The sequence below is a fragment of the Ascaphus truei genome, chromosome 11, assembly GCF_040206685.1.
Source record: "Ascaphus truei isolate aAscTru1 chromosome 11, aAscTru1.hap1, whole genome shotgun sequence".
Classification (NCBI taxonomy): Eukaryota; Metazoa; Chordata; class Amphibia; order Anura; family Ascaphidae; genus Ascaphus; species Ascaphus truei.
The window spans coordinates 53,285,308-53,305,107 of NC_134493.1; the positions used below are offsets into that span (position 1 = coordinate 53,285,308).

The window sequence follows — 19,800 nt, forward strand, 5'->3', positions numbered from 1 at the left end:
CGTAGGTTAGGGAGCGAGAGCTGCTGCTTTGGGATCTCCGTAACTTCAGCCGGCCAGCGACGTCCTTTTCTCTGGATGCCTCCTCAGGGTAGGAATGCGTTTTCCCAGCATCCTTTGCTCTGCGGTCAATGACATGGCTGGGTATGGTCTGAGCGTATGCCAGCGTTTCCATAGGAATAAATGGCAGCGATAACGCAGAATCCGGCCCGCCACCTACATTTATGGGGCTCAGGAAACATGGCTGCAGCGGGGTCGCCGGCGGTTCAGGGCGGGGGCGAATTTGTTGCTCTGACAGTGTTGAGGGCAGAAAGGGGGACACTGTTCACCAGGTTGGATCCACTTGAGCTTGTTGGGCTCGGCAGATAAAGGTAAACCAAACTGATCCCCAAAGTCCCAGCCTAACTTCCAGATTCGGTATTGTGTGTGTGTGTGTGTGTGTGTATCTTCTTCCTCTTTGTTTTTTTTCACGTAAAAGAGTCTCACCCCTTTTTTGGGGGGGAGATCAACAAGAAACTCCATACAGTGATTGTTACATGGTTACATAGTAGAGGAGGTTGAAAAAAGACATACGTCCATCAAGTTCAACCTATGCTAAATTTAGACAGCAGATACTTTATCCTATACTTGTACTTACAGTATACTGATCCAGAGGAAGGCAAACACAAAAAACCCAGTATTATATAATCTAATAATATCTCATAAGTGGAAAAATAAATTCCTTCCTGACTCCAAGAATTGGCAATCAGATTACTCCCTGAATCAACATCCTTCCCATGTTTACTTATTTGGTATATCCCTGTATACCTTTCCTTTCTAAAAAGATGTCCGACCTTTTTCTTGAACAAATCTATTGTATCTGCCATCACAGTCTCCATGGGTAATGAATTCCACATTGTAACTGCCCTTACTGTAAAGATCCCTTTCCTTTGTTGCTGGTGAAATCTCCTTTCCTCCAACCTGAAGGGATGCCCGAGTCCTTTGTACTGCCCGTGGGATGAATAGTTCTTTTGAAAGCTCCTTGTACTGTCCCCGAATATATTTGTATATAGTTATCATATCCCCTCTTAGACACCGCTTTTCTGATGTAAACAAACCTAATGTCGCTAGCCTCATATATCAAATTATTCACCCCCTTTATTAATTTGGTGGCTCTTCCCTGCACTTTTTCTAGTTCCATAATGTATTTTCTAAGGAGTTGTGCCCAAAATGATACTCCTTATTCAAGGTGTGGTCTTACTAATGCTTTATAAAGGGGCATCATTTGTTAGCACTATTGCTAAGCCTGCTGTCTACAAGAACACCTAAATCCTTCTCCATCAAGGATTCCCCCAATGTATCCCCATTTAATTTTAAATTGCCTGTTTATTCTTGCTTCCCAAATGCATAACCTTACATTTATCTGTATTAAACCTCATCTGCCATTTACCTGCCCACGTTTCCAGCCTCTCCAAGTCTTCTGGAGAGAAATTACATCATGCTCTGATTCTATTACCTTACACAATTTAGTATCATCAGCAAAGATGGAGACTTTGCTCTCTATGCCAACCTCAAGGTCATTAATAAACAAGTTAAAAAGCAGAGGTCCCAGTACCGATCCCTGAGGTACTCCACTCATGACTTTAGCCCAAATTCCATTTATGACAACCCTCTGTTGTCTGTCCTTCAACCAGTATTCAATCCAGGTGCAAATATTATTACCGAGTCCAATTTTCTTTATTTTGTACACCAACCTCTTGTGTGGATCCGTATCAAAAGCCTTTGCAAAATCTAAGTTACCACATCAACTGCATTACCCTGGTCTAAATTCCTACTTACCTCCTCAAGGAAACAAATAAAGTTAGTTTGGCAAGATCTATCCTTCATAAATCCATGCTGACTATTACTAATAATTTTGTTTTCCATTAGGGATTCCTGAATATTATCCTCTTCTAAAACTTCAAGTAGTTTCCCCACTTTTAAAGTCAGACTTAAAGGTCTGTAATTCCCCGGTTGTAAACAGCTCTCTTTTTAAATATAGGCACCACATCTGCTTTACGCCAATTTTGTGGTGCTGAGCCTGTGGAAATGGAATCCGTGAAAATATTAAATATAATGGTTTGGTTATTACTGAACTTAACTCCTTGAGAACTTTTGTATGTATGCCATCGGGGCCAGGTGCCTTATTTACTTTAATTTTATTAAGCCGCCTATGAACTTCTTCCTCAGTTAACCAATTGTACGTTAATATGGAGGTTGTGGCTTCCTCCTGCGGCACTACTATTGAACTTGATTCTTCCCTGGTAAACACAGAGGCAAAGAATTTGTTTAATACCTCAGCTTTTTCCTTATCTCCAATAATAATCACTCCAATAATAATCATTTGCCCATCTCACACTGAAAGGGTCCTATATTTTATTTTCTCATGTTTTTGTTATTAAGGTACTTAAAGAACTTTTTAGGGTTGATCTTACTTTCTATTGCAATCCTTTTTTCATTATCCATTTTTGCTAATCTGATTGCCCTTTTGTAACTTTTGTTACATTCCTTATAATTCTGATATGATGCCTCTGTCCCTTCTGACTTAAAGAATCTAAACGCCTTCCTCTTCTTGTCCATTTCCTCCCCTACCTGTTCATTTAGCCACATTGGTTTTGACTTATTTCTTTTATACTTATTACCCAAGCGTATACACTGATAAGTGTGCTTTTCTAACAATTTTTTAAAGACTGCCCATTTATCTTCTACATGTTTCCCTGCAAAAACATCATCCCAAAGTATTCCTTGTAGGTTAGTCCTCAGTTTATTAAAATCTGCCTTTCTAAAGTTTCAAGGCTTTGTTAAACCCAAGTAATCTGTTTTTTGATAATTTTATTTCAAATGAGACCATGTTATGATCACTGTTACCAAATATTCAAGTCCAGGAAAATGTGGGTATTACTTCTACATTGTTTGAGATTATTGTGAAATCCTTGGGGCTGGGACATGAACTGAGAGGCGGAGAAATCATTCTTCTGTCACATTTTCTTTCTTTTGAAGCTGAAATATTCATTGTAATTTACCTATAAACAAGGTTTTCTTTTCTTTATTAATCGGATAGATATATAGATATATAGATATATATAGATATAGATAGATATCTATAGATATATATTTACATATATTCTCACAGCTGTGATGCTTATAGATTTACAAAAAAACACAAATGTTCCCAGCACTGAAACGGAAAGAACAGATAGTAAATGAATCAGCCAAAAGTAAGTATTTAATGGTACACGAATGATGAAAAAATTGGTCAAACAAAGACCAAAAAAAAAGGGAAAGCACTATGTGCCAGGGCAGGGACAGGGAGAAGGGCAGGGAAGGGGAGAAGGGAGAGGGCAAGCACTATGTGCCAGGGAAGGGACAGGGAAGGGGAGAGGGAAAGCACTATGTGCCAGGGCAGGGACAAGAACAGGGAAGGGGAGAAGGGAGAAGGGAGAGGGAAAGGGAAAGAAAAGGGAAAGCACTATGTGCCAGGGCAGGGACAAGGACAGGGGAGAAGGGAGAGGGGAGAGGGAAAGAGAAGGGAAAGCACTATGTGCCAGGGCAGGGACAAGGACAGGGGAGGGGAGAAGGGAGAGGGAAAGAGAAGGGAAAGCACTATGTGCCAGGGCAGGGACAAGGACAGGGGAGGGGAGAGGGGAGAAAGGAGAGGGAAAGAGAAGGGAAAGCACTATGTGACAGGGACAGGGAAGGGGAGAAGGGAGAAGGGAGAGTGGAGAGGGAAAGAGAAGGGAAAGCACTATGTGCCAGGGCAGGGACAGGGAAGGGGAGAAGGGAGAGGGAGAGGGAAAGAAAAGGGAAAGCACTATGTGCCAGGGCAGGGACAAGAACAGGGAAGGGGAGAGGGAGAGGGAAAGAAAAGGGAAAGCACTATGTGCCAGGGCAGGGACAGGGAGAAGGGAGAAGGGAGAGGGAAAGCACTATGTGCCAGGGCAGGGACAAGGACAGGGGAGAGGGGAGAGGGAAAGAGAAGGGAAAGCACTATGTGCCAGGGCAGGGACAAGGACAGGGGAGGGGAGAAGGGAGAGGGGAGAGGGAAAGAGAAGGGAAAGCACTATGTGCCAGGGCAGGGACAAGGACAGGGGAGGGGAGAGGGGAGAAGGGAGAGGGAAAGAAAAGGGAAAGCACTATGTGCCAGGGCAGGGACAAGGACAGGGGAGGGGAGAGGGGAGAGGGAAAGAAAAGGGAAAGCACTATGTGCCAGGGCAGGGACAAGGACAGGGGAGGGGAGAGGGGAGAGGGAAAGAAAAGGGACAGCACTATGTGCCAGGGAAGGGGAGAAGGGAGAGGGAGAGGGCAAGAAAAGGGAAAGCACTATGTGCCAGGGCAGGGACAGGGAGAAGGGTGAGGGCAAGAGAAGGGAAAGCACTATGTGCCAGGGAAGGGGAGAAGGGAGAGGGAGAGGGAAAGAAAAGGGAAAGCACTATGTGCCAGGGCAGGGACAAGAACAGGGAAGGGGAGAGGGAGAGGGAAAGAAAAGGGAAAGCACTATGTGCCAGGGCAGGGACAGGGAGAAGGGAGAAGGGAGAAGGAAAGGAAAGGGAAAGCACTATGTGCCAGGGCAGGGACAGGGAGAAGGGAGAAGGGAGAGGGAAAGCACTATGTGCCAGGGCAGGGACAAGGACAGGGGAGAGGGGAGAGGGAAAGAGAAGGGAAAGCACTATGTGCCAGGGCAGGGACAAGGACAGGGGAGGGGAGAAGGGAGAGGGGAGAGGGAAAGAGAAGGGAAAGCACTATGTGCCAGGGCAGGGACAAGGACAGGGGAGAAGGGAGAGGGAAAGAAAAGGGAAAGCACTATGTGCCAGGGCAGGGACAAGGACAGGGGAGGGGAGAGGGGAGAGGGAAAGAAAAGGGAAAGCACTATGTGCCAGGGCAGGGACAAGGACAGGGGAGGGGAGAGGGGAGAGGGAAAGAAAAGGGAAAGCACTATGTGCCAGGGAAGGGGAGAAGGGAGAGGGAGAGGGCAAGAAAAGGGAAAGCACTATGTGCCAGGGCAGGGACAGGGAGAAGGGTGAGGGCAAGAGAAGGGAAAGCACTATGTGCCAGGGCAGGGACAGGGAAGGGGAGAAGGGAGAAGGAAAGAAAAGGGAAAACACGGGGAGTTAAAAGTCCAGGGCAAGGGGGGCAACGTCACGTTTGGGGGTATAGAAACCCCTTCTACAGGCCCGTTCCCAGGTAGACCGTAGTCACCTGGTACTTCCCTAAACCCTGCAACAATGTCCCTGAGACACAGTGACAAGCTTATAGATTTACAGTTATCCCCCTTTTTACCGGGCCCCACATCTGCCTGAACGGACACTCTACATAGTGTGTGCGGCCATCTTGCCTCGCTATATATATGAATGTATGTATTGGCTGTATTTATATAAATGGGGCTTCTTCCCTTTGTAGTGAATGGGTTAACATGGAAATACTTGTATCTAAGGCTATGTTGGAGCATTCCTTGGCTGCAGAATAGGACCAGTTTGGGCTATTATTGACATTGGTAATTTAGGCTGGAATGTGGCTTTTTGGAGATCAGAGGTCAGATGGCCTCCGGCCCTGCAGCTGTGTGACGGCGCTTGTTGTCTGTGTCACTCTGTGACCACACAGTGTGTCGCAGCAACAAGACAGGTCCCCTCCACTCCCCCTGATCCAGCGCAAAGCTAAGGCCCAGTAATTGGAAGCATAAAAGGTATAAGGCTGCACACCATTAAAGAATCACATATACTCGCAGTTACCGGGACTCCTGGTGCAGGGGGCGGCACCTGTCCGAGGGAACGCCAAGAACTATGTGGCAAATAGATGTTCCAGGAAAGGACTGGACGGTTATAGGGGGAGGGTTCCCTGTAATAGAGTGATAGGTACAGGACGGTTATAGGGTGGGACGTGTAATAGAGTAGTGATAGGTACAGGACGGTTATAGGGGGAGGGGTCCCTGTAATAGAGTGATAGGTACAGGACGGTTATAGGGGGAGGGGTCCCTGTAATAGAGTGATAGGTACAGGACAGTTATAGGGTGGGACGTGTAATAGAGCAGTGATAGGTACAGGATGGTTATAGGGGGAGGGGTTCTGTAATAGAGTGATAGGTACAGGACGGTTATAGGGGGAGGGGCCCTGTAATAGAGGAGTGATAGGTACAGGACGGTTATAGGGTGAGGAGTTCTGTAATAGAGTGATAGGTACAGGACGGTTATAGGGTGAGGGGTTCTGTAATAGAATGATAGGTACAGGACGGTTATAGGGGGAGGGGTCCCTGTAATAGAGTGATAGGTACAGGACGGTTATAGGGTGAGGGGTTCTGTAATAGAGTGATAGGTACAGGACGGTTATAGGGTGAGGGGTCCCTGTAATAGAGTGATGGGTACAGGACGGTTATAGGGTGAGGGGTTCTGTAATAGAGTGATAGGTACAGGACGGTTATAGGGTGAGGGGTCCCTGTAATAGAGGAATGGGTACAGGACGGTTATAGGGGGAGGGGTTCTGTAATAGAATGATAGGTACAGGACGGTTATAGGGGGAGGGGTCCTGTAATAGAGTGATAGGTACAGGACAGTTATAGGGTGAGGGGTTCTGTAATAGAGTGATAGGTACAGGACGGTTATAGGGTGGGACGTGTAATAGAGCAGTGATAGGTACAGGACAGTTATAAGGGGAGGGGTGCCTGTAATAGGGGAGAGATAGGTACAGGACAGTTATAGGGTTTATTTATTTATTATTTATTTATAAAATGTTTTACCAGGAAGTAATACATTGAGAGTTACCTCTCGTTTTCATGTATGTCCTGGGCAAAGACAAATAATACATGGTTACAAATACAGTTACATAAATGAGCAGGGTATACATTATATACAAGACATTGCATGCACAGTTAAAGAAAATATATGTTATGGGCGAATGAAACAGTTACAGACCAGATTAAAATGTGAGACAGCCTTAGATTTGAAAGAACTTAAACTGGTGGTGGGGGGTCCCTGTAATAGAGGGATAGGTACCGGACAGTTATAGGGTGAGGGGCCCTGTAATAGAGAGATAGATAGGTACAGGACAGTTATAGGGTGAGGGGCCCTGTAATAGAGAGATAGATAGGTACAGGACAGTTATAGGGTGAGGGGTCCCTGTAATAGAGGAGGGATAGGTACAGAAAAGTTATAGGGTGAGGAGTGTCTCTCTCTCTGTCTCTCTCTGCATATATATATGTATATGTATATAATCTCTCTCTGTCTCTGTCCCTCTGTCTCTATCTTTCTCGCTATCGCTATCTGTCTCTCTTTATCTCTCTCCTTCTCTGTCTCTCCCTCTCCTTCTCTCCTCTCTCCCCCATCACCCTGACGCTGTTCTTGGCTCCAGTTTCCATGCCTTGACAGACATAGGTTTATTTTACAGGGGCTCAGACAGGCCGATCTCCACGGCAACCGTTAAATAAACAGGTCAACGCCAAACCTGCGACATCATCATTCCTGAAATCCGTCATATTATACCCCCCCCCTGCACACTGATATCTCCAACCAGGGCAGGACAGACCTTATTGTGAGATAACCCCATATCTCACAGCTCAGCACTATGTATAGTGTGTATATAACACAGAGGGATATAACCCATATCTCACAGCTCAGTGCTATGTATAGTGTGTATATAACACAGAGGGAGGGATATAATCCATATCTCACAGCTCAGTGCTATGTATAGTGTGTATATAACACAGAGGGATATAACCCCATATCTCACAGCTCAGCGCTATGTATAGTGTGTATATAACACAGAGGGATATAACCCCATATCTCACAGCTCAGCACTATGTATAGTGTGTATATAACACAGAGGGATATAACCCCATATCTCACAGCTCAGCGCTATGTATAGTGTGTATATAACACAGAGGGATATAACCCCATATCTCACAGCTCAGCGCTATGTATAGTATGTATATAACACAGAGGGATATAACCCCATATCTCACAGCTCAGCGCTATGTATAGTGTGTATATAACACAGAGGGATATAACCCCATATCTCACAGCTCAGTGCTATGTATAGTGTGTATATAACACAGAGGGATATAACCCATATCTCACAGCTCAGTGCTATGTATAGTGTGTATATAACACAGAGGGATATAACCCATATCTCACAGCTCAGCGCTATGTATAGTGTGTATATAACACAGAGGGATATAACCCATATCTCACAGCTCAGCGCTATGTATAGTGTGTATATAACACAGAGGGATATAACCCCATATCTCACAGCTCAGCGCTATGTATAGTGTGTATACAACACAGAGGGATATAACCCATATCTCACAGCTCAGCGCTATGTATAGTGTGTATATAACACAGAGGGATATAACCCATATCTCACAGCTCAGCGCTATGTATAGTGTGTATATAACACAGAGGGATATAACCCCATATCTCACAGCTCAGCGCTATGTATAGTGTGTATATAACACAGAGGGATATAACCCCATATCTCACAGCTCGGCGTTTTTTATAGTGTGTATATAACACAGAGGGATATAACCCCATATCTCATAGCTCAGCGCTATGTATATTGTGTATATAACACAGAGGGATATAACCCCATATCTCACAGCTCAGCGCTATGTATAGTGTGTATATAACACAGAGGGAAGGATATAACCCATATCTCACAGCTCAGCGCTATGTATAGTGTGTATATAACACAGAGGTATAAAACCCCATATCTCACAGCTCAGCGCTATGTATAGTGTGTACTGCACCGACACACTTTATTCGAGCAAATACCCGGTATGTACCTGGCAGATACCTGGAATGCGCCACTCCTCACCTCTGACAAGCCCCGTTGCATTTGCCTTCCCAGCCTGGGTTCATGCCTGGCTGATGGGCGGCTGATCTGTTAAATGATAATGATTAGGATTTAATAGGCTGCAATGCTTCGCGTGTCTACCAGATGGCATAAATTCATGAATTGTAATGCAGTATATATATATATACTGTGCAGTATTGCAGCCAGCGAGAATAAAATGCTTCAATCCCTGCTTGGAAAATAACTCAATGCACTCGGGCAGAAAACAGTCACAAACCTCAATACACCCGGGTATACCTGAATTCGTGGGACTAGCCAAGCTCGAATAAAGTGTGTCGCCAGTGTATATAACACATAGGGATATAACCCCATATCTCACAGCTCAGCGCTATGTATAGTGTGTATATAACACAGAGGGAGGGATATAACCCCATATCTCACAGCTCAGCGCTATGTATAGTGTGTATATAACAGAGGGATATAACCCCATATCTCATAGCTCAGCGCTATGTATAGTGTGTATATAACACAGAGGGATATAACCCCATATCTCACAGCTCAGCGCTGTGTATAGTGTGTATATAACACAGAGGGATATAACCCCATATCTCACAGCTCAGCACTGTGTATAGTGTGTATATAACACAGAGGGAGGGATATAACCCCATATCTCACAGCTCAGCGCTATGTATAGTGTATATATAACACAGAGGGATATAACCCATATCTCACAGCTCAGCGCTATGTATAGTGTGTATATAACACAGAGGGATATAACCCCATATCTCACAGCTCAGTGCTATGTATAGTGTGTATATAACACAGAGGGATATAACCCCATATCTCACAGCTCAGCGCTATGTATAGTGTGTATATAACACAGAGGGATATAACCCCATATCTCACAGCTCAGCGCTATGTATAGTGTGTATATAACACAGAGGGATATAACCCCATATCTCACAGCTCAGCGCTATGTATAGTGTGTATATAACAAAGAGGTATATAACCCCATATCTCATAGCTCAGTGCTGTGTATAGTGTGTATATAACACAGAGGGATATAACCCCATATCTCACAGCTCAGTGCTATGTATAGTGTGTATATAACACAGAGGGATATAACCCCATATCTCACAGCTCAGCGCTATGTATAGTGTGTGCATATAACACAGAGGGAGTGCTATAACCCCATATCTCACAGCTCAGCGCTATGTATAGTGTGTATATAACACAGAGGGATATAACCCATATCTCACAGCTCAGCGCTATGTATAGTGTGTCTATAACACAGAGGGAGGGATATAACCCCATATCTCACAGCTCAGCGCTATGTATAGTGTGTATATAACACAGAGGGATATAACCCCATATTTCACAGCTCAGCGCTATGTATAGGGTGTATATAACACAGAGGGAGGCATATAACCCCATATCTCACACCTCAGCGCTATGTATGGTGTGTACTGTATATAACACCGAGGGATATAACCCATATCTCACAGCTCAGCGCTATGTATAGTGTGTATATAACACAGAGGGATATAACCCCATATCTCACAGCTCAGCACTATGTATAGTGTGTATATAACACAGAGGGATATAACCCCATATCTCACACCTCAGCGCTATGTATAGTGTGTATATAACACAGAGGGATATAACCCCATATCTCACAGCTCAGCGCTATGTATAGTGTGTATATAACACAGAGGGATATAACCCCATATCTCACAGCTCAGCGCTATGTATAGTGTGTATATAACAGAGGGATATAACCCAATATCTCACAGCTCAGCGCTATGTATAGTGTGTATATAACACAGAGGGATATAACCCCATATCTCACAGCTCAGCGCTATGTATAGTGTGTATATAACACAGAGGGATATAACCCCATATCTCACAGCTCAGCACTGTGTATAGTGTGTATATAATACAGAGGGATATAACCCCATATCTCACAGCTCAGCACTATGTATAGTGTGTATATAACACAGAGGGAGGGATATAACCCCATATCTCACAGCTCAGCGCTATGTATAGTGTGTATATAACACAGAGGGATATAACCACATATCTCACAGCTCAGCGCTATGTATAGTGTGTATATAACACAGGGATATAACCCCATATCTCACAGCTCAGCGCTATGTATAGTGTGTATATAACAGAGGGATATAACCCCATATCTCACAGCTCAGCGCTATGTATAGTGTGTATATAACACAGAGGGATATAACCCCATATCTCACAGCTCAGCGCTATGTATAGTGTGTATATAACACAGAGGGATATAACCCCATATCTCACAGCTCGGCGCTATGTATAGTGTGTATATAACACAGAGGGATATAACCCCATATCTCACAGCTCAGCGCTATGTATAGTGTGTATATAACACAGAGGGAGGGATATAACCCATATCTCACAGCTCAGCACTGTGTATAGTGTGTATATAACACAGAGGGATATAACCCCATATCTCACAGCTCAGCACTGTGTATAGTGTGTATATAACACAGAGGGATATAACCCCATATCTCACAGCTCAGCGCTATGTATAGTGTGTATATAACACAGAGGGATATAACCCCATATCTCACAGCTCAGCACTATGTATAGTGTGTATATAACAGAGGGATATAACCCCATATCTCACAGCTCCGCGCTATGTATAGTGTGTATATAACACAGAGGGATATAACCCCATATCTCACAGCTCAGCGCTATGTATAGTGTGTATATAACACAGAGGGATATAACCCCATATCTCACAGCTCAGTGCTATGTATAGTGTGTGTATATAACACAGAGGGAGGGATATAACCCCATATCTCACAGCTCAGCGCTATGTATAGTGTGTATATAACACAGAGGGATATAACCCCATATCTCACAGCTCAGTGCTATGTATAGTGTGTATATAACACAGAGGGAGGGATATAACCCCATATCTCACAGCGCAGCGCTATGTATAGTGTGTGTATAACACAGAGGGATATAATCCATATCTCACAGCTCAGCGCTATGTATAGTGTGTATATAACACAGAGGGATATAACCCCATATCTCACAGCTCAGCGCTATGTATAGTGTGTATATAACACAGAGGGATATAACCCATATCTCACAGCTCAGCGCTATGTATGGTGTGTATATAATACAGAGGGATATAACCCATATCTCACAGCTCAGCGCTATGTATAGTGTGTATATAACACAGAGGGAGGGATATAACCCCATATCTCACAGCTCAGCGCTATGTATAGTGTGTATATAACACAGAGGGATATAACCCCATATCTCACAGCTCAGCGCTATGTATAGTGTGTATATAACACAGAGGGATATAACCCATATCTCACAGCTCAGCGCTATGTATAGTGTGTATATAACACAGAGGGATATAACCCATATCTCACAGCTCAGCGCTATGTATAGTGTGTATATAACACAGAGGGAGGGATATAACCCCATATCTCACCGCTCAGCACTATGTATAGTGTGTATATAACACAGAGGGATATAACCCATATCTCAAAGCTCAGCGCTATGTATAGTGTGTATATAACACAGAGGGATATAACCCCATATCTCACAGCTCAGCGCTATGTATAGTGTGTATATAACACAGAGGGATATAACCCATATCTCACAGCTCAGCGCTATGTATAGTGTGTGTATAACACAGAGGGATATAACCCATATCTCACAGCTCAGCGCTATGTATAGTGTGTATATAACAGAGGGATATAACCCCATATCTCACAGCTCCGTGCTATGTATAGTGTGTATATAACACAGAGGGAGGGATATAACCCCATATCTCACAGCTCAGCGCTATGTATAGTGTGTATATAACACAGAGGGATATAACCCCATATCTCACAGCTCGGCGCTATGTATAGTGTGTATATAACACAGAGGGATATAACCCCATATCTCACAGCTCGGCGCTATGTATAGTGTGTATATAACACAGAGGGATATAACCTCATATCTCACAGCTCAGCGCTATGTATAGTGTGTATATAACACAGAGGGATATAACCCCATATCTCACAGCTCAGCGCTATGTATAGTGTGTATATAACACAGAGGGATATAACCCCATATCTCACAGCTCAGTGCTATGTATAGTGTGTATATAACACAGAGGGATATAACCCATATCTCACAGCTCAGCACTATGTATAGTGTGTATATAACACAGAGGGATATAACCCCATATCTCACAGCTCAGCGCTATGTATAGTGTGTATATAACACAGAGGGATAAAACCCCATATCTCACAGCTCAGCGCTATGTATAGTGTGTATATAACACAGAGGGATATAACCTCATATCTCACAGCGCAGCGCTATGTATAGTGTGTATATAACACAGAGGGATATAACCCCATATCTCACAGCTCAGCGCTATGTATAGTGTGTATATTACACAGAGGGATATAACCCATATCTCACAGCTCAGCGCTGTGTATAGTGTGTATATAACACAGAGGGATATAACCCATATCTCACAGCTCAGCGCTATGTATAGTGTGTATATAACACAGAGGGATATAACCCCATATCTCACAGCTCAGTGCTATGTATAGTGTGTATATAACACAGAGGGATATAACCCCATATCTCACAGCTCAGCGCTATGTATAGTGTGTATATAACACAGAGGGATATAACCCCATATCTCACAGCTCAGCGCTATGTATAGTGTGTATATAACACAGAGGGATATAACCCATATCTCACAGCTCAGCGCTATGTATAGTGTGTATATAACACAGAGGGATATAACCCATATCTCACAGCTCAGCGCTGTGTATAGTGTGTATATAACACAGAGTGATATAACCCCATATCTCACAGCTCAGCGCTATGTATAGTGTGTATATAACACAGAGGGATATAACCCATATCTCACAGCTCAGCGCTATGTATAGTGTGTGTATAACACAAAGGGATATAACCCCATATCTCACAGCTCAGCGCTATGTATAGTGTGTATATAACACAGAGGGATATAACCCCATATCTCACAGCTCAGCGCTATGTATAGTGTGTATATAACACAGAGGGAGGGATATAACCCCATATCTCACAGCTCAGCGCTATGTATAGTGTGTATATAACACAGAGGGATATAACCCCATATCTCACAGCTTAGCGCTATGTAAGTGTGTATATAACACAGAGGGAGGGATATAACCCCATATCTCACAGCTTAGCGCTATGTATAGTGTGTATATAACACAGAGGGATATAACCCCATATCTCACAGCTCAGCGCTATGTATAGTGTGTGTATATAACACAGAGGGATATAACCCATATCTCACAGCTCAGCGCTATGTATAGTGTGTATATAACACAGAGGGATATAACCCCATATCTCACAGCTCAGCGCTATGTATAGTGTGTATATAACACAGAGGGATATAACCCATATCTCACAGCTCAGCGCTATGTATAGTGTGTATATAACACAGAGGGATATAACCCATATCTCACAGCTCAGCGCTATGTATGGTGTGTATATAACACAGAGGGAGGGATATAACCCCATATCTCACAGCTCAGCGCTATGTATGGTGTGTATATAACACAGAGGGATATAACCCATATCTCACAGCTCAGCGCTATGTATAGTGTGTATATAACACAGAGGGATATAACCCATATCTCACAGCTCAGCGCTATGTATAGTGTGTATATAACACAGAGGGATATAACCCCATATCTCACAGCTCAGCACTATGTATAGTGTGTATATAACACAGAGGGATATAACCCATATCTCACAGCTCAGTGCTATGTATAGTGTGTATATAACACAGAGGGATATAACCCATATCTCACAGCTCAGTGCTATGTATAGTGTGTATATAACACAGAGGGATATAACCCATATCTCACAGCTCAGCGCTATGTATAGTGTGTATATAACACAGAGGGATATAACCCCATATCTCACAGCTCAGCGCTATGTATAGTGTGTATATAACACAGAGGGATATAACCCATATCTCACAGCTCAGCGCTATGTATAGTGTGTATATAACACAGAGGGATATAACCCATATCTCACAGCTCAGCGCTATATATAGTGTGTATATAACACAGAGGGATATAACCCATATCTCACAGCTCAGTGCTATGTATAGTGTGTATATAACACAGAGGGATATAACCCATATCTCACAGCTCAGCGCTATGTATAGTGTGTATATAACACAGAGGGATATAACCCCATATCTCACAGCTCAGTGCTATGTATAGTGTGTATATAACACAGAGGGATATAACCCATATCTCACAGCTCAGCGTTATGTATAGTGTGTATATAAACACAGAGGGGATATAACCCCATATCTCACAGCTCAGCGCTATGTATAGTGTGTATATAACACAGAGGGATATAACCCATATCTCACAGCTCAGCGCTATGTATAGTGTGTATATAACACAGAGGGATATAACCCCATATCTCACAGCTCAGTGCTATGTATAGTGTGTATATAACACAGAGGGATATAACCCCATATCTCACAGCTCAGCGCTATGTATAGTGTGTATATAACACAGAGGGATATAACCCATATCTCACAGCTCAGTGCTATGTATAGTGTGTATATAACACAGAGGGATATAACCCCATATCTCACAGCTCAGCGCTATGTATAGTGTGTATATAACACAGAGGGATATAACCCATATCTCACAGCTCAGCGCTATGTATAGTGTGTATATAACACAGAGGGATATAACCCCATATCTCACAGCTCAGCGCTATGTATAGTGTGTATATAACACAGAGGGATATAACCCATATCTCACAGCTCAGCGCTATGTATAGTGTGTATATAACACAGAGAGGGATATAACCCCATATCTCACAGCTCAGCGCTATGTATAGTGTGTATATAACACAGAGGGATATAACCCCATATCTCACAGCTCAGCGCTATGTATAGTGTGTATATAACACAGAGGGATATAACCCCATATCTCACAGCTCAGCGCTATGTATAGTGTGTATATAACACAGAGGGATATAACCCCATATCTCACAGCTCAGCGCTATGTATAGTGTGTATATAACACAGAGGGATATAACCCATATCTCACAGCTCAGCGCTATGTATAGTGTGTATATAACACAGAGGGATATAACCCCATATCTCACAGCTCAGCGCTATGTATAGTGTGTATATAACACAGAGGGATATAACCCCATATCTCACAGCTCAGCGCTATGTATAGTGTGTATATAACACAGAGGGATATAACCCATATCTCACAGCTCAGCGCTATGTATAGTGTGTATATAACACAGAGGGATATAACCCCATATCTCACAGCTCAGCGCTATGTATAGTGTGTATATAACACAGAGGGATATAACCCCATATCTCACAGCTCAGTGCTATGTATAGTGTGTATATAACACAGAGAGGATATAACCCATATCTCACAGCTCAGCGCTATGTATAGTGTGTATATAACACAGAGGGATATAACCCCATATCTCACAGCTCAGCGCTATGTATAGTGTGTATATAACACAGAGGGATATAACCCCATATCTCACAGCTCAGCGCTATGTATAGATGTGTATATAACACAGAGGGATTTAACCCATATCTCACAGCTCAGCGCTATGTATAGTGTGTATATAACACAGAAGGGATATAACCCATATCTCACAGCTCAGCGCTATGTATAGTGTGTATATAACACAGAGGGATATAACCCCATATCTCACAGCTCAGCGCTATGTATAGTGTGTATATAACACAGAGGGATATAACCCCATATCTCACAGCTCAGCGCTATGTATAGTGTGTATATAACACAGAGGGATATAACCCCATATCTCACAGCTCAGCGCTATGTATAGTGTGTATATAACACAGAGGGATATAACCCCATATCTCACAGCTCAGCGCTATGTATAGTGTGTATATAACACAGAGGGATATAACCCATATCTCACAGCTCAAGTGCTATGTATAGTGTGTATATAACACAGAGGGATATAACCCATATCTCACAGCTCAGCGCTATGTATAGTGTGTATATAACACAGAGGGATATAACCCCATATCTCACAGCTCAGCGCTATGTATAGTGTGTATATAACACAGAGGGATATAACCCCATATCTCACAGCTCAGCGCTATGTATAGTGTGTATATAACACAGAGGGATATAACCCCATATCTCACAGCTCAGCGCTATGTATAGTGTGTATATAACACAGAGGGATATAACCCCATATCTCACAGCTCAGCGCTATGTATAGTGTGTATATAACAGAGGGATATAACCTCATATCTTACAGCTCAGCGCTATGTATAGTGTGTATATAACACAGAGGGATATAACCTCATATCTCACAGCTCAGCGCTATGTATAGTGTGTATATAACACAGAGGGATATAACCCATATCTCACAGCTCAGCGCTATATATAGTGTGTATATAACACAGAGGGATATAACCCATATCTCACAGCTCAGCACTATGTATAGTGTGTATATAACACAGAGGTATAAAACCCCATATCTCACAGCTCAGCGCTGTGTATATAACACAGAGGGATATAACCCCATATCTCACAGCTCAGCGCTATGTATAGTGTGTATATAACACAGAGGGATATAACCCATATCTCACAGCTCAGCGCTATGTATAGTGTGTATATAACACAGAGGGATATAACCCCATATCTCACAGCTCGGCGCTATGTATAGTGTGTATATAACACAGAGGGATATAACCCCATATCTCACAGCTCAGCGCTATGTATAGTGTGTATATAACACAGAGGGATATAACCCCAATATCTCACAGCTCAGCGCTATGTATAGTGTGTATATAACACAGAGGGATATAACTCCATATCTCACAGCTCAGTGCTATGTATAGTGTGTATATAACACAGAGTGATATAACCCCATATCTCACAGCTCAGCGCTATGTATAGTGTGTATATAACACAGAGGGATATAACCCCATATCTCACAGCTCAGCGCTATGTATAGTGTGTGTATAGCACAGAGGGATATAACCCATATCTCACAGCTCAGCGCTATGTATAGTGTGTATATAACACAGAGGAGGGATATAACCCCATATCTCACAGCTCAGCACTATGTATAGTGTGTATATAACACAGAGGGATATAATCCCATATCTCACAGCTCAGCACTATGTATAGTGTGTATATAACACAGAGGGATATAACCCCATATCTCACAGCTCAGCGCTATGTATAGTGTGTATATAACACAGAGGGATATAACCCCATATCTCACAGCTCAGCGCTATGTATAGTGTGTATATAACACAGAGGGATATAACCCCATATCTCACAGCTCAGTGCTATGTATAGTGTGTATATAACACAGAGAGATATAACCCATATCTCACAGCTCAGCGCTATGTATAGTGTGTATATAACACAGAGGGATATAACCCCATATCTCACAGCTCAGCGCTATGTATAGTGTGTATATAACACAGAGGGATATAACCCCATATCTCACAGCTCAGCGCTATGTATAAGTGTGTATATAACACAGAGGGATTTAACCCATATCTCACAGCTCAGCGCTATGTATAGTGTGTATATAACACAGAGGGATATAACCCATATCTCACAGCTCAGCGCTATGTATAGTGTGTATATAACACAGAGGGATATAACCCCATATCTCACAGCTCAGCGCTATGTATAGTGTGTTTATAACACAGAGGGATATAACCCCATATCTCACAGCTCAGCGCTATGTATAGTGTGTATATAACACAGAGGGATATAACCCCATATCTCACAGCTCAGCGCTATGTATAGTGTGTATATAACACAGAGGGATATAACCCATATGTCACAGCTCAGCGCTATGTATAGTGTGTATATAACACAGAGGGATATAACCCATATCTCACAGCTCAGCGCTATGTATAGTGTGTATATAACACAGAGGGATATAACCCCATATCTCACAGCTCAGCGCTATGTATAGTGTGTATATAACACAGAGGGATATAACCCCATATCTCACAGCTCAGCGCTATGTATAGTGTGTATATAACACAGAGGGATATAACCCATATCTCACAGCTCAGCGCTATGTATAGTGTGTATATAACACAGAGGGATATAACCCCATATCTCACAGCTCAGCGCTATGTATAGTGTGTATATAACACAGAGGGATATAACCCCATATCTCACAGCTCAGCGCTATGTATAGTGTGTATATAACACAGAGGGATATAACCCCATATCTCACAGCTCAGCGCTATGTATAGTGTGTATATAACACAGAGGGATATAACCCATATCTCACAGCTCAGCGCTATGTATAGTGTGTATATAACACAGAGGGATATAACCCCATATCTCACAGCTCAGCGCTATGTATAGTGTGTATATAACACAGAGGGATATAACCCCATATCTCACAGCTCAGTCGCTATGTATAGTGTGTATATAACACAGAGGGATATAACCCCATATCTCACAGCTCAGCGCTATGTATAGTGTGTATATAACACAGAGGGATATAACCCATATCTCACAGCTCAGCGCTATTGTATAGTGTGTATATAACACAGAGGGATATAACCCATATCTCACAGCTCAGCGCTATGTATAGTGTGTATATAACACAGAGGGATATAACCCCATATCTCACAGCTCAGCGCTATGTATAGTGTGTATATAACACAGAGGGATATAACCCATATCTCACAGCTCAGCGCTATGTATAGTGTGTATATAACACAGAGGGATATAACCCCATATCTCACAGCTCAGCGCTATGTATAAGTGTGTATATAACACAGAGGGATATAACCCCATATCTCACAGCTCAGCGCTATGTATAGTGTGTATATAACACTGAGGGATATAACCCTCATATCTTCACAGCTCAGCGCTATGTATAGTGTACGCACTATGAACAGAGGGATATAACCTCATATCTTACAGCT

General features: G+C 42.9%; 1 protein-coding gene across 1 annotated transcript in view; it reads left to right on the forward strand.

The window, feature by feature from the left end:
• Positions 1-19,800, forward strand: part of CORO7 (coronin 7) — a 201,408-nt gene that overhangs the window by 83,234 nt on the left and 98,374 nt on the right. The window contains exon 11 of the mRNA XM_075566337.1: positions 6-88. Within this exon, the coding sequence (XP_075422452.1) occupies positions 6-88 (83 nt within the window). The remainder of the gene's footprint in view (positions 1-5; positions 89-19,800) is intronic.